The sequence below is a fragment of the Rissa tridactyla genome, chromosome 1, assembly GCF_028500815.1.
Source record: "Rissa tridactyla isolate bRisTri1 chromosome 1, bRisTri1.patW.cur.20221130, whole genome shotgun sequence".
Lineage (NCBI taxonomy): Eukaryota > Metazoa > Chordata > Aves > Charadriiformes > Laridae > Rissa > Rissa tridactyla.
The window spans coordinates 175,460,638-175,482,870 of record NC_071466.1 but is presented as its reverse complement, the minus strand read 5'-3'; the positions used below and the strand labels follow the sequence as shown (position 1 = coordinate 175,482,870).

The 22,233-nt window shown below is 36.5% G+C and overlaps 1 protein-coding gene across 2 annotated transcripts in view; it reads left to right on the top strand.

The window, feature by feature from the left end:
• The window catches only part of PTPRQ (protein tyrosine phosphatase receptor type Q), a 139,494-nt gene that overhangs the window by 51,215 nt on the left and 66,046 nt on the right, over window positions 1-22,233 (top strand). For both annotated transcript variants that reach the window (XM_054224774.1, XM_054224768.1), the window contains exons 31-40: window positions 21-302; window positions 3,197-3,379; window positions 4,107-4,208; window positions 6,590-6,710; window positions 10,416-10,576; window positions 12,108-12,253; window positions 19,016-19,181; window positions 19,672-19,962; window positions 20,242-20,517; window positions 21,297-21,448. In XM_054224774.1, coding sequence (XP_054080749.1) covers window positions 21-302; window positions 3,197-3,379; window positions 4,107-4,208; window positions 6,590-6,710; window positions 10,416-10,576; window positions 12,108-12,253; window positions 19,016-19,181; window positions 19,672-19,962; window positions 20,242-20,517; window positions 21,297-21,448 — 1,880 coding nt within the window. The remainder of the gene's footprint in view (window positions 1-20; window positions 303-3,196; window positions 3,380-4,106; window positions 4,209-6,589; window positions 6,711-10,415; window positions 10,577-12,107; window positions 12,254-19,015; window positions 19,182-19,671; window positions 19,963-20,241; window positions 20,518-21,296; window positions 21,449-22,233) is intronic.

Below are 22,233 nucleotides of genomic sequence, written 5' to 3'. Positions count from 1 at the left end.
CTTTGATTTCTATATTGCAGAACCAGATTCCCCACCCCAAAACGTGGAGTTAATAAATGTAACTGCAACAGAAATAAACCTGAGATGGTTACCACCTGAGCAGCCTAATGGTCTCATAACTCACTATGAAGTTCTGTGCAGTGATTCCAATGACTTATTTATCAAAAATGCCTCATCTACAAGTATATCACTGGGTGAAATGAAGCCATATACTCTCTACAACATCTCTGTAAGGGCATTCACCAGACTTGGCAATGGGAATCAGTCATCTTTCCCACTTCTGGTGAGAACTTCTGAAACTGGTGAGTATAAAAATATAAGTTTCCCACAATTGGCTGCTTTATGGTTACATTTGATGTCCAGGAGATCAGTTTAATTCATTTTAAAAGTATGTGTTTGCTTTGCAAAGCAGTAAGTTTGAACCCTGTTTTCTTTTTTATATAGAAAACAAAAGTAAGGAAATAGTAAGGAAAATTAAGAAGAAAACAGTGTGAAATTGTATGCCTGATGGCCTTCATGTGTTTTACTATTTGTCCTTGAAGATTCCTTGTGTCTTGCAGGAAAATAATTTTTTGTAGGAGAGGAAGGGTTTCAAAAAGTGTGTGTGACTTGTAATTCAAGTTATGAACTGAAATTTGATAAGAATTCAATCCTAATGCTTAAAACCCCCCTGAATTCACAGATAAGGTGCTATTTTGTAGCAAAGTTGTTTATTTTACTACAAATATTTTGGAGAAGGTACAGATAAAACAAAATAGCAGAGGATTGGAGTAGCTGAAGTTTTTCCAAGAAAGGAAAGTAAATTTAGAAATGAAGATTGCAAAGGATGAGCATTAAAGAGGTGTAACAAGGCACAGGAGGAGACTTCAAATAAGTAAGCAGCTGTAAGGTAAGACGATGTAGAAAAGGGGATATAAAATACTGGCAGAGGGTCATTAAATTTTCAGTAGAGTTAAACAGGAGAGGTATTAGAGAAAACACTGAGGGTAATGGTTTACATGGAGGAATAAATGTTTGGGTTATGCTGTAGACTCAGGAATGAAAGGTGACTGGGGAGGCAGGCATGAAGGTTAGTTTCCTTTAGGACTCGGCCATATCCAGGTAGCACTGGTATGATGATCATCCAGTTTTGGGGGTCTTTTGCCATCTTCACCAATTTGCTACCTCAGACAGCTGCCCACTTTATCTATACCTAGATCTAGCCCTGGAGCTAAGCATTGCATTTTTCTCAGTAAGGAAAGTTATGCACGTTCTGATGTCTCTCAGAAGGGGCAGGGAGATGTTCTGGCTCCTTGATTGTTAAGACACAGTGGAATCGCTATTAGCTCCTTCTCCTTGTTTCTGAAATGAACTTTGATTTTTCCTATGTGAAGTAGCTGTGGTCCAGGCCTGCCTAACAAGTCAAGCTCTTAAGGAATGGGGACACAAACACCTAGTTTTTAGATTGCATGCAACCGTAGTCATAATAGAAGCACCAAGCTAGCTCTGTCAAGACATTGTGCTACTTTTGAGGATTTGGGGGGGTCAGATACAATAGGTATATAGGCACCTGCCCATCAGATACAATGTTCTTAGGCATAACCTTTTTTATTGCTGTCTTTAACTTAGACATCCATCTTTTGTCTAAGTTGTATTTTAAGGTGGTTAGTTCTTTCTCAGTGCCTAGCTCTTCTGATGCTCAAAACAAAAATTTGAATTCCAGCTGCTTGTGACAGAGATGAGAAGCTGCAAAAACATCTTCTGAGATGAGAAGAATAAAAACAAGGCAGGATCTGGAGGATAGAGCATTTTGAGTGAAACACAACCTGTTAATGGAATGGTGTTTGAAGAGCTCTTGGGAATTCTCTGTTACCATTCTACCATGAAATTAGACAGAATTGTGGGCTGATTTCACTGCCTTTCATGGCATTTATTCCCTTTTCTGGATGATGCTTAAGCAGAAATTACTTATACTTTTGAATGTGGAGTTTCATCAAATGTCAGTACATTTATAAGAATGTTTAGGGCATATTAAAGCATACCCAGCCTTACTTGACCTTTTGGGCAAATTATGCTGTCATTGTATGGTTGTGATTTTCTGGAACAAGATATATTATGCTATCAGACCAATTTTGGATGATGGAAAACATACTTGTGTATTTTTGGGGGGACAGGCAGACACATCCGCACAAAACCCCATTGTTATGATAGAGCAAGGGCCAGCTGCTCCATGAGGAATGGGGAGCCAAGAGCTGAGGGGAACCCTGGGCCTGTGGGGCAGATGCCTCACTAGCTAGGACTTGTCCCACCAACCTTAGTGAAGGGAGCAGGGCAGCCTGAAGTCCAGATTGACAAACGCTCCGCAGTGATGAGGCAAGTCTGAGGTCAAGCCAAGAAAGTGAGTTAACAGGTTCAGTGACACTAACCAAGTCAGACACAGCCAGGTGATAGCTGGGCAGGTCTGTAGTGGTGGGACCAAGCTGAGGTCAAGTTGTGGCATCAGCCTGCAAGTCAGGGACTAGATCAGTGGGTCCATGGCCAAGCACAGCCATGGCAGTGATGTACCAGGAGATGTAGCTCAGACAGGGACAAAGCACAAGCACCCCAGCTGAAAGCAACTCCCAGAGGCCAGTGGTCAACCCCACTGCAGCATTGCCTGGGAGCGTGTCAACAGCAAGGAGGAGGAGGCAGCCCTTGGTTACACTATTGCTAAGCTGGCCCTGAGCCCCAGCAGCCGAACCTGCAGGAGGGGGGATGCTCTCAGGGTCCTTACAGCAATATGTTAAGCTCCCATTGTTTTTCCGTTCAAGTATTCATAGAGTTTGTAAAGATCACCCAGAGAAAAGGAAGAAAATGCAGGTTGCTGGTACAAGTGTAAATTATGGCAGTACAACATGAAAAATCTCCTAACAAGAGCTAACTTGGAAGATTGCAGTGATAGCTATGAGGTGTTAGAAGGAAAGTTTAGTGCCATGCTCCGGATTTTTTCATCTAGCGTGTTAAGGTGATTTACATAATTTATTTTTTTTTACCTTGTTACAGTGTGTGTCTGTCATGTGTTTTTGATTCCAATTCAGCTTCTTTTAAAATTTATTTTGTACAAAAACAGGATAAAAATAAAAATGTTTGCAGTGTGTTTCATTTAAACCAGTTTAAGAAATTGCTTAACAAATCAATGAAACTGGAATCTTCTGTGAGTCTAAATTTTGTCTTCTAGTTCCTGATTCTGCACCAGAAAACATAACCTATAGGAACATCTCATCCACGGAAATTGAATTATCATTTTTTCCACCATCCATTCCCAATGGAATCATACAGACCTACACAATATATCTCAAGAGGACTAATGGAACCGAGCAAAGAATCATAAACACTACTCTTCTGACGCTACGTATTACAGGCCAGTATATAATGATCTGGAACTTATGGCAACTGTAAATTGTTCTGAGAAGGGATCAGCAGACTGATGCAGTTAAATTAGTTCATTGGTTGGACATGATCCTTCTTGTCCTTACTGAAAGTTATTTGCTACCTGTCCTGAGAAGTAGCCTGTTGTGTCCTGCAGCAAGGTGGTGGAATGGGCCACGATCACTATAGACTCTAACATACATCTCATTGTCTAAAATACAATACAGTTAGAGTACAATACAGCTTAGAGTACAATTAACTTCAGTAAATGTCTTTGCATATCTATCCTTGTAACAAAGTAAACACTGAAGTGACCTACATATCTTTCTGATCTTAGCCGGGACAAAAATAAATATTTCACTTTCCACTCACCTTTGCATCTTTTTCTATGTTCTGACATTATTACTGAGGCGTGACACAGCAGTTAACGCTGGGAGCTTGGCATCTTAACCAGTAAATTTTCAGACTACAGCCAAGGACAATCTGTAAAGCATTCTAGGAAAATTAAGTATAAACTGGTAATTATCGCTTTGCCCCTTCTTTTATTCGTGAAGAATACTTTGTGTTCGAGTTTTCCTCATGCTTGTTTCAGTCTCTAAAGACACAGATCATTGTAAGTGATGGGCCTATTCAGCACTTCAGAACTACTTATGGTCCATTAAAAAACCTAATTTGGCCCACTGAATGGTTGGTTTACTGAATTATTCTTCTTTATTTAGATTTAAAGAAATACACAGAATATGCTGTAGAAGTGTCTGCTAGTACCACAGTGGGGGAGGGCCTTCGTAGTCTGCCTCTACATATACTAACTGATGAAGATGGTAAGTCGGAACAGAAGTTGCAATGTATCATTGTCTGCTTGTAGTCTTAAACTAATCTTACACTTCATGTCAGATATGTGTAGGTTTTATATACTTTATTGCAATTGTGTCTCTGTATTGATATCCGTATCTATCTACCTACACACAAACATACACATCTGTCTATCTATCTGTTACGTAATATATTTATCAGTACAACCTAAGTGAAATGGCGTAATTGCTCTGCATGGAAGTTTGGTCTTACCGATATCTTATGAATTTGAAGAATCTTAATTTACTAATGTTATTTTAATCTAATATGCCACATAGTAGACTTAAATTTGTATATGGTTCTGCAGAAATGTGAGAGCCAGAGAAAGGGAAAACCACCAAAAGGCAGCTTGAATGGTCCAGGGACATTTCCAGTTCTTTCATTTGGAGATTTTTTGATTCTTCTAAACAGATGCATGCACAGACACAAATATATAGATGTAAAATTATTAATATTATGAAAATGCTCAAAGTCTATCATCTGTAGGACTGGACTTCCAAATTGAGCAGGGAAGTGTTCTGCACTGCAGGCTGAGGGTAGAACACAGTCATTGCATCCTCTGCTAATTAGTACAGTAGGTCACAAATCAGCAGAGGAACCTTAAATTAATATTTGTACCCCATTTACTTGTAGGAAGTTATCATTGGTCCCCTCTATAGTTTCTGGAAGGGGAATCCTGAAAAAAATTCAGCGCAGAATCTTAACTTAGTTGCCGTGATTACAGTTTGGAGGAAGCTGAGTCTGTCACTCTCCATTGCTTAGGGAGGAAGTCTCTGGGAACCCAGACTAAAGTGGTATTGACACAAACATCCCACCAGCCATTCCCAAATTAATTCTCTTTTCACATCTTAGGGAGCACTGACTTGCCTAAGATCCAGCTTTTGATGATAACGGATCTGCAAATCTCCAAATTGATGGGCTTACATTCACACTGTCAGCAATAAACCTTTGCTGAAGAGTAATGTTGCTGGAGAACACTGGGAACAGCTAATTTGGATAAATCCATCTTTTGCATAGAGTATTTTGTTTAGAGCAATGTAGGCTCTATTCTCCAGCAAAAAATATCCTGTGAATAAGAAATGTAGAATGAACCAGACATGCCAAAAAGACATGACATTCACAGTATGACAGATCTTTTATTATATAGCCACTGAGGATAGTATAACAAGTAAAACACTAAATACAGCTGTCACCATTTTTCGCTAGTAAATACAGACATTCACTGAATTCAGTGAACCTTTGTTCATGATTTTTTTTTTCTTAAATGTGCAGAGTTCTAAAACCTTTATGCCAACTTTTGAGATAGCGAAAGAAGGAACAACAACTTGAAAAACAACAATATTTATAATACACCACATGTTCTTTATTCACAGGAACACAGTGTTCCAAGGTTCAGACCAAATGTTTCATAGATTTGCTAATAGCTATGCTCATATTCTCAATTTTCATGCATGACTACAGCTATGACCTGAATTTTTAGTGCATGATGCTCTTTGGTTTAATTTGAGAAAAACAAAAGTAATTCTAATATTCCTTCCTAGTCATACATATATCTGTGAATCAAGATGAAGAAAAAGATTTGTTTTTCAATACCATGCTAATACAAACCAGTATCACTTATGCATACGTGGGTATATTTTTCCTCAGCAATATTTATATGAGCTTTAGAATGAAATCAAACATAGTCTAATATTTTCATTTACTTATGTTGTTTCCCTGCACAATTGTGATATGGTGTCACGTAGAGTTCATCTTAAAATGGATTTTAAGGGTCTCAGTCAATGCCTATCTTTATATTTGCCCTTGTGACATGTTAAATGTATGAATGTGGTGGTTATTTGATGGAGTGGATAGATTTTACCACTGCCTAGTATCCCACATTTTTATCATCTCTCAATGCCATGCTTATCCATTTTTCCACCTTTTGGTGCTTTGTATAATTCTTTACAGCACCTCTTTTTCCTCAGGGGGACTATTTTGCCATATTTTACATGTGTTCATACCTATAAAGCTCTTGCTTTTATTAGAAGGGAAAAAAACCCTACAGCAATGTACTTGGACAGTAGGTGAATCAGTGTGACCTACCCGTTGCTCTGTTTTCTCATGAAGTACTTTTTCCATTGAATCACAGAAACAGATGTTCTAACACCACCATGCAAAATCTTCTTTTATCATCTGTCAGAAAAAGGAAAAGAAGCTGCGCCTTAACGTTAGTTGATGGATACTGTACTGGTGTAGTACAGAGTTCACTTTCCATCACAAATAATTAAAAACCTATTTAAGGATGCTGCGTAACCCATCGATCTTAGCTGTTTAACAAGATGTTGTGTCCTGTTCTCTCATTTTATAGCTCCGAGTTCTCCTCCAGAATCCGTCTCCGTAAAACAGTTGTCGGGTGTCACTGTGAAGTTGTCATGGAAACCTCCACTGGAGCCAAATGGAATTATCCTCTATTACACAGTTTACGTCTGGTAAGATTTTCTGGAAGTAGTTCTGAGGATAAATATTAATCTGTAACCTATCAGGAATGTTAGGTTTTTCTTACACAATGTGTTGATTACACATTTCTGGAGAATGAATATTCATCCAACACTTAAAATACTAGCCTTTTGTATATACAAGTTCAGGTATAATGTAGTAGCTGAAAATTGGGGTATTAAATATTTTGTAAGCATTTTCAGATTTTTCTCAAGGTTATGTTATGGTAAATGAATTCAAATTTAATTTAGAGCATGGTGGCTATTTTCATTATATTCTGATTAGGCCTATTTTAAGACAGGGCACAAGCCTATGCTAAATTGTCAAGGAGATTTGAAATAGGCTTCAAATAGAGAAATATTGCTTCCTTTGTAGAAAGCGTGAAAGCAATGTTGAGTCTTTGTATGTGCTATCAGTTATGTCTAGTGTTATATTTTGTATTTATTGTATTCATCGCAAATGAGTATTTTTTAACAGGTATTTTTCATTTACTCTGTTGGGGTTTTTTCCATCTATCTTTTCTTTTTATCTTTTTATTTCTGTCATCCCTCCTGGAATCCTTTTTCACCTTTAAAAAATAGTTTTGTCACTTTAAAACTTGCAGCTTCTGTCTTATTCTCTGCATAATATAGTTTGGTCTAGTGATGTGGCATCTTTTCAAAGACGTATGTATAACTTCTACTGGGAGTGAAAAATTTTTTTTAATTGATCACTTTTAATATATTGCTTTTATGCTGTACCATTTTATTGCCACTACTAAGGTGCAGGAAGCAAATGCTAACGTGCACCTCATGAGATGTGAACCAGATGCGCGAATCAGCAGTCCTTATAAACACACTACTATTGAGTTTGTATTTATTATTTTAATGTTACTTGATGATTTTGGGATAGAGTTTGGCCTCGGTTCCTAGTGATTTTTTTTTAAATTATAGCTTTCAGTTAAGTTGGTGATCAAGTGAACAGGAGTGAGCTCTTCTTTCCAGAAAAGTTAAATTTGTCTTGTCTTGTTACTTCTACTGTATTGGCAAGGCCTGGTGCTCTTTAGCCACAAAAAACATTAAAGACTATCCTCTAGCTAGAAAAGAGTTACTTCACAATAAGAATTATGTTTTTGATACAGGCTGTGTTCAAAGACTTGGGGTTATACAACTTTTCATCCTTATATTGCCTTAAAGTTTACCGCTTTTGTTATTTTGATAAATGAGTTACTAAGAATTATTTTTAAAAAACTGTTAATTGATCTGTCTTTCTAAGTATTTGAATTAAGCAACCACATCATTTTTGAAGTAAGTCTTGTACTTTTTCCTTCCATATTGTCCTTGCTCTGTCTTATCTGTCCTTACTGTGCCATATCTAAAATTAGAGAGGCATTAAGTGTCATCTTGAGGCAAGGACACTGGATAAAAAACTCCCATTGCCTTCAAAAGGCCCACAACTTCACTCCTTCCTTGGAGGGTTTTTTTCTGGAGAGGGGAAAGAAGGGAATTTTAAGTATTTAACAGAATTGTCTATACAATTTTATAAAAAGCATTGCAGGGTGAGATTTGACAAGGCAAGCTGTTGTGCCATAGTTGCTGCTTTTGGGAGGCATTCAGTATATTTTTGGGGAAGATTGTTAATCCCAGAGCTTCTCAATAAAGCAGAAAAAGGAAGGTTAATACAGATGACAAATAAATGTTCCTTCTCTTAAATATATTGCAACAGTTACAGAGAATTTGGTAACCTTTCTTTAATGGATTGGGGAAAAAAAATCCCCAACTACTAGAATAGAAAGGGTAATATCTGTAATGTTTTCATTGTTATTATCTTTCATGGAATTTGTCACAGGACAAGATGATTTTGGGTGCTAGCAGGTAGCAAAGCCCGAGTCTGCAATTCTAGAGTATTAAAGGCATATTAACAAATTGCTGAACCTGTATATAGCTATTGTCTTTTGGCATTATCCTGTTCAGCAACTTTTTGTGAGATAATTACTGACCAGGCCTACTTTGAGGTACAGATTTTTAAGAAAATATGGTACCCGTCTTTGTCAAGTGAAAGTATGCAGTTTCTTAGAATCTCTTTTGTCTGGGTTTCTGAAAGTTCTCATTTAAAAGTTAATATTATTATTCTTCATTAAAATTCTTTGCCTTAGCTTAGTCTGATAGGTACTTTCTTTCTCATTGTCTGTGAAGACTGCGCTCACTTTGATCAGTGTTTTCATATTATTTTGATTGCAATCTCAGTTGTTTCTAAAGAGAAAATCAACTTCTCTTGAAACACCCCAAGCTTTTGTTCCTTTTCCTAACTATGCCTAGTTGTGGAAACGTTTTTTGGCAAATAAGATGCTATCAGAATGCAATTACTCAGAGTAGAAGTGTTTGCAGCACTAAGCTGTGGATTTTCTTCTTACTTAAATTATAACCAGCTACGTTTTTCCATACTAAGAATATATCAGGCAAAGATCCAGCAAAAGATGTCTTTTCTTTGTATAGAATTTGATAACTGCAGCTGCCACCTTTTGTATCTTTTTACTGACTATTCAAAATGTCAGAAGTTTGGGAAAAATGTAAATGTTAACTTTCTCGGTTGCCAAGAGCATTTCCCATATCAAGAGACATTCCACTCAAAATCTGAAAGGGATAGGGAGAATTTAGTTTTTTCATTCTTATACATTTTATCATTCCACTTTTTGTTAATGTAACTTTATTTCAGGAGTATCAGATGGTGATCTTTGCTAATGGGACATTCATTCATTATGAAAGGATGAAAATCAGCCCATCTAATAATTTTAAATCAGCCTTTCCGCCCCTTTTTTTTTTTTGTTAATTAGAACTCATTCTCTTGTTTGTGAAGAGCTCCATAGTGACTCCTGGAGCAAGATATGTGGTTTTACTTCTCAAATTATCATCCCTGTATGAAATCTCATTAAAGACACAGGGCACCCAGTCATGTAGAAATCTTTACAGGAATGGGTAGCTTTTTTCCTGCTATTTTTTTCATAAAAGATTAAATTAATTTAATGAGGAATAGCAGACTTTTTGAATTCAAGTTAGTTATTTCTGTATCTTATTTTACTTTCTGATAATCATTTCATACCTATCCTAATACCAGCGTTTTATTAATGTTACATCTCACAGTCTTTCTAGGCGGGTTTTGACCTGACTAGAGTTCCATTCTGATCCCCTGCTACATTCCACCAGAATTAACTCAGCACCAGCTAATTCCTGTTCCATATCATCTTCTATTATTCCATTTATAACTTCAGCCTTCTGACCAATTTCACAGAGTCACAGTAGGGCATGCTCCCTGCTATAATCTTTTTATATTTCGCTATTCCTGTCCAGGGAGACAGTTTAGTTATGCCCTACTGTGTCCTTCCCAAGGGTACCACATAACCATTTGATAGCAGTTACTAGATGGACATGCTCCTCCTTGATATTCCATATGATCATTGTCTTTACTGATGAAATCGACAAATATATTTTTGTGGTTTGGTTGTTTTTTTAAGCAAAATTAAGTGCGTGCCCTATTGTGATGCAACAATACAAAAGTGAGCTTTTCAACATAAAAGACAAAAGTTATCCCAGTCTTTTTATGAAGCCTAAAATATTTGTATTTACCACAATATTACATTTTTCAATTTTATATCACATGCCACAGTTGTAAGCATACAGAAATGATGTGTATATATAATTAATAAAATACTTTTTCTTTAGGAATGAAATGTCAAAAAGGAGTGTTAATGTAACAGAAACGTCATTGCAGTTCACAGACCTGGAAAATAACTATGATTATAGTGCTTACCTAACAGCAAGTACAAGATTTGGAGATGGCAACATAAAAAGTGATACTATAACATTCAGAACTTCTGAAGGAGGTAATCATATATATAGTATGAGTCTTCATCTTCATTCAGCCTTACATTTCTATCAGCCCTATTTAAGTTAATAAGGCTACTGAACCAGAAGCAGTATTTGACTGGTCAAGAACAGGCATTCTGTCTGTCTATTTGTGTGTATCTGTCTTTGTGTGTACATGTATCTATGGCTCTATATGTTGGGTATTTCTGTTAATTTACTGAGCAAAACTTTGTATTTTCCTTCAAGACGGGTAAAATTAAAACAATTTTATTTTAAATTTTGAAATAAATAAAATTAATTTTATAATATATTTTAACAGCTCTTTGCTTTATCTTGCTGTGACACAACTGATGGGAAAATACTCTTTAGTGTCTGAAATGGTTTTAATTTGAAAATGTAATCTGCAAGTGTACACTGATTTGTTTATTCTATTTTAATGATTTTACTTCCAACATGGTAGATGACTTTTATAAATGATCATACTATATACTGTGCTTTGAAAGTCGTTCAGTTTAATTATTGTATCTGGTTTTCCCATCAATTATATTGCTACGATCTGTTCCAAAATGGATAGTATGCAGGCATATTTCAGAATCATCCTGCATAGATGAACTGACTTCCCAATACAGAATTACTGGCAGGATTAGTGCCTATCCAAGCCATCCCTCAAAAGACTGTCTAAATCATCAGGTTGTAGGTATTCCCAGTCTTTGCTATTGAAGCTGTTATGGAAACATGAACTGACTTTTTAGGGCAGGAGTTTTAGGAACTGATCCTGGCGTTTCCTCTCCAATTAATATTTTAGTATTATATTACAAACTAGAACAGCACAAAGCAGGAGAGATAAGTTACAGTGTTCAGTACTCTACTGTATGTTGTGTAGAGAACTTTCTTGGAGGGTGAGAAATATGGATTTAAATTCTCTTAAGCTGACTTAAGGAACTGAATTTGACTCTCCTGCATCACTGTGCTACTGAGAAGGACCATATGCTGCTATTCTTTACAGGACAGGAGGAGAGGCTAATTGAAGAAGACTTACAGAGTCCTTCCTGCATGCGTAATAGGCTAAGGAAAGAGGAAAAACCAGAGATGATCATACTGTCCAGGCTTAAGTATCTGGTTTACCTACATGAGTTGGGAGCCTGAATTCTGTTTATAATCAGCAAAGAGAGAACAAGGCTTTTAATTTAGGTTTTCTGAAACAAATCTTTTCCTATTAACTATATATGGAGCATAGAGGCCTAACTCAGTCAACTTACTTCCATGTCTACAAATTAGACTTTGCATGTGCCCAAACCAGTAAGTACAGGAAAAATTTGGTGAGAAAAGAGTATGTTTACAAGTGCAGCTAAATACTAATGTTTCTGAAAAAATAGGGTTTTAAAAAACTATTTATACCTACTATTTGATTTCACCATTTTAGAAGCAGTTTTTGTACCATAATCAGAAATACATTTAACTTGAGGTAGGATGTGGTCAAATCTATGGTGGATGTTTCTTGAGCAATAAAATGTAAAAAAACTATGCTGAAACTTAACATTTTTTCAGCACCAAGTGATCCACCGAAAGATGTTGTGTACAGAAACCTTACTTCCACGTCAATAATGCTATTCTGGTCTCCTCCTCAAAAGCCTAATGGAAATATACTGTACTACTCAGTTTATTTCAGAAATAATTCAGGAATATTCATACAGGTAAGCTTATTTTTATATTCTTCTTTTGTAGAATTCAATAAAGTGTTCTAATAATCCATTAAAGATTAAATCAAGTTTATAGTTATCAATTTATTGCTTTTTCATAATTCCTTCATCACAAGGCAGTTTTTTAACTTATATAGACAGAAGCATGTCTTGAAATCATGTGTTGCATTGTGCACCTCATTGGACATTCATATCATTAAGCATTAAAGCAAATAGATTTTGAGTAGTATTCCATATTGCAAGGTTTATATGTACATGTATGTACACACATACAAGTAATACATATGTAAGTAGATAAACACAAGAACCATTACATTCATTGCACATCCTTAAGACTATTTATTTTAGTCTAATCTAAATTTGAATACATTTCTGTAACAGCTCTGGTTTTACTTTTTTAATGCATGTTTAATACAGTACTGAAAATAAGAAGATAAAATCAAGTTAGTGAACACATTATTTTTTCATGTTTTTGTTACTCTCTAAAGGAAGTTACTGTTCAGTATACTGAAACAAAGATACTGAGATTCCTAAGTTAAAGCATAAAAGACAAATAAAATGTTATTTGTATTTTTTTTGGTGATCCACACATCTTCGTGTAGAGTTTTTTGTTGCTACTTTGATCCTTAATTGTGCACAACATTTATAAATTGTATATATAGTTTTTCTCTTCTCCTTTATAAGAATATATTATAATAAGAAGAAATAAGCTTCTTTTACAGGATTTTGGTTATAAGCTTTAGACATGTGGAAGAAAAGAAAGATAGATAAATTCATGAAGAAACTAATACATGAAAAATTACATGTCCTGCATAACTTTATGCTTAAGATACGTCTTGTGTGAGGTATGCATGTGTTTGAGGATAACTAGATAAAAATACTCAAAAATTTTACAAATACCTGTGACTGAATAATTGCTGACATACTTCAGCATATACACTTCTCTGACTTCTGTGAAGCTGTGTGGTTGCCAGGCTCTGTCTGCATAGTTTCAGATGCAAGCGGGACTGTGCCATGAATTCACATTCTGATGAGATTAAAATCAGGGCTACAGTTCAGAGCTTCAGCCTCTGCTTGCACACACTGCTATACCAACAGCATTTTTCTTAGCCTAACAAATCCCTGGAGAAACCTTTACATCAGTGCATTACCTGAACGAGCCCATCCTACGAAGAGTGTCTGCATTTATCTAATTCCTGGACAACTCAAGCAAGTTTAAAGGAGGACTACAGACTTGGGCTATTCCTGCCTTTAGGAAGGTGGAACTCTGAGGTGAATGAATAAGGTGAAAATGTTACACTGAGAGCTCTAATCCCTCTGGATGTGCCCAGGACTCTGGAAATGAAGGAACAAGATAGGGAAGGTGGAGCACAGTGGCACTGGCTCAGCAAGGTGAGGGTCCAGTTTCATTATTGTGTGATGTAGTTGGCAAGGTCAGGATGGTGGCATGGGTGGAAGTTACCTCTCCTTTGGCATATTATGTAGTGGATGGCAAAAATGCGCTGACAGTAGCTCCACTTCCAGGTGTGGAAACTACCATTTTTGCCCTTTCATCTTTGATTTTTAAGCCATCCCTCTGCAGAAAGCTGTGAGAAGATAGGTTTCAGCTGCTGTTGCATCTGTCTCTTACGGGCCATGGGAGATCACCATTAATCTCTCAAATCATGATCCACTCCTAATCTGTCTGCTTCCCTTAACTCCCGCTGCCCTTCACATGTCTCCGTTCACTATTTGGCATGGCAACTACCGTATCTACATTGCAGTCCTATTCTGTACCTTGGCATTCCTGTAGGTGCAAGGCAGATTTCAAACAGGAGAAACAAACATCTCTCCCCTGGTCCCTTCTGTCAGATATTTTATATTACTCTTTCTACAAAAGAGAAATGCACATGTGAAAACCAGCCTGATATGTATATATGTTATGTATATGTGACATATAGGGAGAGTTGTAAGCTGTATGAGTGTAGGCACATATACAGATAACAACGATCTGTAACTTAGAAATACAACCATGTGGTTGCAGGGTCTGTTGGTGAGTTTGTATTGCACACATTTAGAAAGAATTAACCCTGGGTTCGAATATTCTGCATCTAGGTCACCATTCTGGCTTATATTTATCCAAACTATATTTTGAGTTCGGGAAATGATACAGGAGAATTAAAAAAGTAGGTGATCTTTTCACATTTCTAGGAACCCCACCTTCTCAGACACACTGCTGTAGGCAGCCATTCTCTGCCAGTCTTTCATCTGCTTCTTTGTCAGGAAATAATAACAGAGGTCCAAATCTTAAAGCCCATGTTCTAGGTGCCTGAAAAGCAACCCCACTGAAGAATCTCAAGCTAACTAACATCTTCCAATGCTGTCATAATCTGAAATAGATAAAAAGTCATACTAAAACTACTACTATTCTGTTGTCTCAAGCTGTCATTTCTCATATGTTCTCAAACTCCTCAGGCATATTAAAACCTAATGAATATAAAACACTGATTATGAATTGCACTGTTAAAAACAGGAAATCGGTAGCTGCAGAGTAAATAGAGGGGGGAAAGCAAAAGACCTGAGATAAAGGGTGCAGTTTGCTCCTTGACATGATGCAGAAACTTGCAGGAAAAATAGTTTTCCTTTAAAAAGAGGCACTCCCCTTCCCCCTCCCCACCCCCGCCCCAGTTACATGCCTTCCTAGGGCAGAAAAATAATAGTTTCTTTGCTTTACAGGTCTACATGAAAAATCACACTGGTTGTCCAGTCAGAAGGCCTGGGATGCTCAGACCCAGGATTCATATCCAGAATCACAGAAGGAAAAATTTAGTGATGGAGATTAAATGTGAGGATTTTGGTAGATGAGTGGTCTGTTTCTGTGGGGATGTTGACAGGTTGTAAAAGCGTCAGAGAAGGAAGAATGACTGGTAACCAAATAGAAGGAGCACAAGGCTAGGTTCAAGTTCAGCTTTATCTTTTGTCCTCTGCTGCCATAGCTCTAGGGAAAATGCTACTTTTCCTTTATGCACGGTACTCTGCCCCAGTGCAGTAAAGATATGGCACATATTCTGAAAAAGGGTACTTCTTACAGGGATGACATGGCACTGTACCTCTTGTTCACATTACTTCTCTGTGACACTGCTGGATTCCTACAGTTCGAGCTTTCGCTATTTGCGATAGCAGCTTTGCAATTTTTACTCTGTGGTTTCCTTACAGGATGCTTGAAGCAATCATACTGTTCAATCTTATCGAGGAAAGAAGTCAAAGATTCTATGGAAGTAATTGTCTTATTGCTAAATACTGTTATGCTAAATAAGAGATATCATTGACTTGAATAAACTCTTTTCTTCAGGCTCTCTGTACTTGTGTTTTGATTAGCAAGAAAGTGGGAAAGATGCTAATTACAAATATAAATTCATGCTTGGAGAATGTTCTCCAGCGGAGGAATTTCAGTACAGATGACAACTGTCCTGCTCTGCCAAACCAGACAGAGGAACCAGGAGCTAAGGAAAGGAAAAAAAGCCCACCGCCCTTCTGGAGTCTGAACATTAGACTCCGAACATCCAACCGCTGTACTTCAAGCCAACCTAAGCAAACATGACTGAATACAGTTCGGAGTGAAATTTGGCTTTGCCTGTCCTCAGGATGCAGACAAGGGATGCAGGCACCATCCTATCTTACCTGAACAACCAAGTGTTTTCTTTCACCAATATGACCAAAATAGAGATAAAAGGGGAACTTCCCTAAAATACACTGCAAATTTTTTGAAAGATGGCCTCAGAATGGTACAGCACACAAAAAGGAAATATCTTCACTTAGGTTGGTACTGGAGCAGTGTGCATTACACTCTTTGAGGGATGTCTTGGATTAGCCCTCAGTGTCACCACTCTCGTCTGGTTGCCAGAGTCAAATATGTGATACTCTAACTCAAGACAACAGTGCAAGACAATGAACCTAAAGAAGGAAACAGAACGAGGTAAAAAGGCTGACAGTGAAGAACAGCAGCACTGTGTTGGCTGTATACAACTAATTTTACAGCTTTGTGCCACTGGAAACTTCTGCTGCTTCCTGAGGTGAAGAAGATACTACTTTCTGCTGACGCTTTCACGGCCTGTGTGTATTGCTTACACTTAGCTGCTTTTAATAATCTGATACTTTGCTATGTCAAAACTTCTTTCATGTATGGATGAAGAAGGGGACAGAAGGAAGAATTTCTTCAGCTGTAGCCAAAGATCCTAAGCTGTTTGCTTTCATCTGCAGCCACAGTTAATTGTAAAACTTCCTATAGTGTTCTATCCCCAGGGTACAATTAGTGCAAGTTGCTTCTTTTCTCAGTTTGTACCCACACAGTTCTTCCTGCTCACCCTTACTCTTAATTAAGTGTTCATTCTTTTAGAACATTTTGTCGTATGAGAAGTTTGAGGTAGTCACTGGGCCTTGGGCTTCTCATAGTAAAGGGACTACCACTTAAAACAGTTTTTGTTGAAGCATCAAAAAGCCTGTTGTTATAGCGTTCACATTGGTTCACTGAGTCCTTAACTGCCAGGCAGCTGACTAAATTGTAAAGGTATGCTTTTTAAACTAAGCGCTGGATTTTCAGCTGTTCGTACCAATGAACTCCCATTAAATCTAGAATCACAACTTGATGTAATACCTTTGACATTTTTACCTTGAAAACTCAGAGAATTATTTAAGGTCCTTTTTTTGTATCTTTTTATTAGATATTATTAATAATTACTAATAATTAATAATTAAAATATCTCATAATAACAACAGGAGGGAGGGTATTGCCATGATGCTTCTGGATCAGAAGGTATTTTCTGTGCCTGAGCATCAGAAATAAGAATTAGAATTCGACCCTCTGTTTTCTGTATCTTACACTACCCAAGTGTAAGGCAAAGCTCTTCCCAGCCTTTTTCAGCTAGTTACGTGAAGATAGTGTGAGCTTCCATCTATGTTTAGAAGAAAGTTATATATTAAGGTGGAATTTTTACTGATGCAGCTTCTGTTCTGCAGTCAAAACAAAGGTTTACATTTTCATTGCCAAACAAACTGTTTACTTATTTATGTTATGTGAGCACTAGTGACTGTGGGCAAAACTAGGTCTTCAGCATTGGTATATTGGTATACAAATTCAGTATTGGTATATATTGGTATAAAAATCTCAGGGAAATGAATGAGAATGTCGCCTATTGTTTTCTGCAGTAATAAAATAATTCTGCCTGTACAAAAAAATTGGTTGTTATGTTAGATATTTAAATTCATACACATTGGTGACAGACGTCAAGATTGCATACTGAACTATCATTTTGCACAATACTGACTCAACTGTTTGATAGAGTGTCTAACAGTGACTGCTTCAGTAGGAACGTTCCTCAAGGGAAATATAACACGTTCTTTGGTATGCAGTTTTAATATGCTGTGTTTATATGTGGTATTTCTGAATTTAAATATGCAAATGTTACTGTCTCTTCCTCCTGTTTTAGTAAGTCTGCTATCTCAGCCTCTCTTTTTTAGGAAATAATTTAATTTAAAGCCAGCTTTGATTTTAAGGAGATGGAAGGTGCGAATAAGATGTAGCACCAAAAATAGTTGGCAGGCCAAATAACTGGAATGTGTACAAGGCAATTCATCAGGGGGTTGCGCAAAATCCAGTTCACCATGAAAATGTTGCTGAGTAGAAAAATTAGGAGGACTTTTTTGGTCCTGAGAAGTGCTGCCCGTGTCATCTGCTCAACAGGGCAGTGTGGCTGCTGGAGAGGAGTGATACTGACTCTTCAAATCAGGACCAAAGCTTTGACTTCCTACCCAATGCTGGAGCTGAATATGCTTATGGGGTACATGAACTCTCCACAGTTTGCAAATCATGAATCAAACAGCTTTGGATCATCTAAGTGAGGTTCCCATAAAGCAGTGGGTGATTTGACACATCCAGTTATGTGGCATAGCTCACAATACATAATTAATCTGATTTATTTTTGTCCCTTTTCAGTTTCCAAAATGGTTCATTCCAAACAGGAATAATGTCCTCAGAGGGACTGATCTAGAGCACAAACCTACTGCAACAGTCACAGTTTTAGTGGAATTTTTTATGTAGTTCAAAAGAAAGTGGGACTTGGTTCTGGTGCAATCCTTTTGTTAGCAAGTAACCGCACAAGGAAAAGAAATTCTGTCAGTTCCTTCAGTTTAACACAATCCACTGGGTACAGACGTGTGCATTAGAAACAATGGCATGTTTTTAATGGGAAGGACATTTAACAAAAGGAACAGTTTGTCAATTGTTGTGGTGAAATCTCTGCCACTGGAAGTTTTAAATTCAGAATGAGACAATTTCTGTAAGAACTGCTCTCATAAAAATGGAATAAAGTGAGAGAAGTCCTTTGATTTGCTTCATGCAGGTCAGGCAAGGCAATCACATGTGTGATCATGTAATCTATGAGCAATTTGCAGCTTTTTTGTTGTTTTCTTGTTGCAATATGGATTGCGATATCCCATATTTAATGTGTTTTAAAAAAAGATGGATTGACATTCATCAACTACAAACAACAGGAGGAGAATTCAGTACTCTGTAGTACTTACAAGGAGTAACAATAGACATCTTACAATAAATTGAGTATTTCAATAAAAATCAGGACTTATTAAGAGTCAAAGGTAAGGTTTATATCTCCTGAACTCTATGGAGAATCATATCACGTGGTGATGGCTAAATGGGAAACTAGAAAGAGAAATCAATGAATAAATAATATTTTCAATGACAACACTTTTTTTTTTCTTTAGAATTTCACAAGTCATAGTAATGACAGTGATGTCAATATGCCCCAGTCTGCAGTTCTGGATGACTTGGCAAAATACAGCCATTATACTCTATGGTTAACTGCAAGCACAGCTTTTGGAGATGGAAACAAAACCAGTGAAATAATAGACGTGCATACAGATCAGGATAGTAAGTTAATACCTTTTTAAATGTTCAGTGAATATCAGTACTTCCATTTATTAAATGTTCTCTAACTTTAAAATTATTTTACTGTTATGATGGCAAAGTTAAAAAAAATCCAGAAAGTACTGTTTTCAGCACTGCAGTATTTTTCTTTGCAAGTAAGACATTTTGATCTGAGTCTTTGCTTTGTAACACTAAGAACATAGTTCACAAGCTTCTTCTTTGGATAAGAGCAATAGAAATGCTGTCTTAAACTATCATTAAGAATATTTTATGAATCAAATTAAAAAAGGATGATTATTCATATATGTCTTCAAATTATTTTGCTTTTGAAAATGAAACATAAATGATTTTTAAAAGTTGTCCAAAATATTACAAATGAGGTTTACAAACTAATCTACTTTGGACATTTATTTCTGTTTGAGTTTTGGATCCTTTATTAGATTCTTTATTACTGTAATCCGTGCATTTATTTTTTGCTTATTATCTCTTGTAGTCCCAGATGGTTCTGTTGAAAATCTGGTCTATCAAAACATTTCCTCATCTTCTGTAAATGTAAGCTGGCTTCCACCATCCCAGCCAAATGGCTTAGTCTTCTTTCATGTTTCTCTAAGTTTATTGCAACTGGGAACCAATAAGATATTGTCTTTCCTTACTTACAACACAAGCATCATTTTTGACAATCTGGAGAAATATACTGATTACATTCTGAAAATCACACCAGCCACTGACAAAGGATCTTCTGAAATGCATGCTCTAAGTCTGCATATACGAACTGATGAAGATGGTAAGATAAGTATTTTATACATTCCTAAGGAAATGTAGAAAAAAAAACCAAATAGCTTTCTAAAAGAGAAAAATATTATTGTGTTTATTTTTCTCATGTTACTTAAAGCTTTTTTGTTATACCACACAAACAACTGCTACACATTTCTGTGTTGAGACCATGAAATAGAATTTTCCACTTAGAGCACAACTTTAACTGATAGTTAAAAGACATTTTTCATTGTAACTCATATTTTTCTGAAGTTATCCTTGTTTTTCTCTTTCTTATTTCTTCCTGTAGTCCCAGAATCAGCACCTATAATCAAAACGTTTTCCAATCTTTCAATTACCTCAGTTATGCTTTCATGGGACCCTCCTGTTAAGCCGAGTGGTATTATAATAAGTTATGATTTGAATTTATTTGGGCCAGAAAGAAATGATTCATTCTCTACCACAAATAATTTTATCATCTTGGAAGACCTTCTACCATTCACATTATACAGCATTTATGCAGCTGCAAGAACAATAAAAGGACCTGGTCCATCTGCCGTGCTTCAGTTCTACACAGATGAGTCAGGTGAGCAAATTCAATTGTAACCAACTTTGGAATTTTGGCCCTATACATCTTAGACCTGAACATCAGACCTGAGAGAGTTGAGATGAAGGATTAATTTTCCATTGGTCTGTATGTGAAGAGCTTTCAGAAGAAGGAAACACTACAAGGGAAGTCTCTTCTGAGTTCTCCTCCTCCCACCACAGTGTGCAAAAGGAGGTCACATTCTGCATAGGAGTACAAAAATAACTTCAAGAAGAAATGTCTTTTGTCTTTGGAATGTGTTACAGTTTGCCGAGTGTCAGGGGTTTTGAAGGAAGCAACAATACCTTTCTCTTCATCCCCCCACGTAATTGAATAATAATGAAACATGGAAATATTTCTGACACATCCTGAGGTTTCCTTTACATGGGTCTCCTCTCATCTGCATGGTAAATGACATATCTTGTAAATATATATTGAGTTGCGCTCAATACGTGATATAGGAAGCAAAGTATATCACATTCCATTAATATACATAATACAACTTTTGTTAAATGCCTTAGTTCTGACAATGGGGATGTTTAAGTGATGGACAGATTTCTTAGCTCTCTAAGAAGATCCCTTGCTGACTAAACATGTATTCCAGGTTAATGGAATTTTTCATGCTAAAAAGAAAGAAAAGAATTAATATAACAATGAAATACTGTTTTGTTGAGTTCAGATAAAAATAGTAACAAACGTACATATATTCTCTTGCTTCTCCAAAGTGTTTGGTTTTGCCTGGATTATTTGAAACACTCAAGACTGTTTCTCTTTTGCAGTGCCATTAGCTCCACCCCAGAATTTGACCATTACCAACTACACTGCAGATTCTGTGTGGCTAAAATGGGATCCAAGTCCTCAGCCAAATGGTGTTATTATGAGATATAATTTTAAGATTTATCAAAACAACACTGAAAAAATATTTTTTCAGGTATGTTTATAATTAACATTCTTTAAATTTTGGGGGGGCAGATACATACTTTTTTCATGCTTTAGGAACAAAATGTATGACAAATATTTTTAATGTTTGTTATTCTCCTAGAATTATGAAGCTCCTCTAAATTCTTATGTGTTAAGACAGTTAATTTACCTTCCCACCACGCCTATAGTTCCATTTTTAAAATTAGATAGAAAAAAGCTTGTTGGATTTTAATTTGGTTTTGAGCTTCTAGTATTTCTTTAATGATGAGTTCTATTGATCTTTAGTTCATATTTCAGTGTATGATAGAAAACAATAGAAGTTACTGTTTTGTGGCTCTCTTTGGGTAGCTATTTAGCATCTGTGGATTTTCGAGATTCAAAAAGGAAAACAGACTGTCCTAGTAATTTTGAAAAATACTTAAAAATTGTTTAGAGATTTGCTTTTTTTATTATTTTTGCAGAATAAGAATAGCTGAAAATAATTAACTGAAATAGATGCTGTAAAATTATATACAAAAATTGATCAAGGCATTTATACCTACTTAAATCTGGTTGCTCGGATGGCATCGAGAAATGTGAACGATGGCACCGTGAACTGTAAGGGCAGCAAGCTGAGGCCAGGACTGCATCTCAGGCTTAGGAACTATATACTGAGTTCTGTTCACCCGAGACGTGTAAAAGCTGCAGGGAAAAGGCATTGCTGCAGGAGCTATGAGTTTAAGACATGTAGTCTATAGCGCACACAGGACTGTGAGGAGGTCCATTACTGCCTTTGGAAACACATTCTTTGGGTGC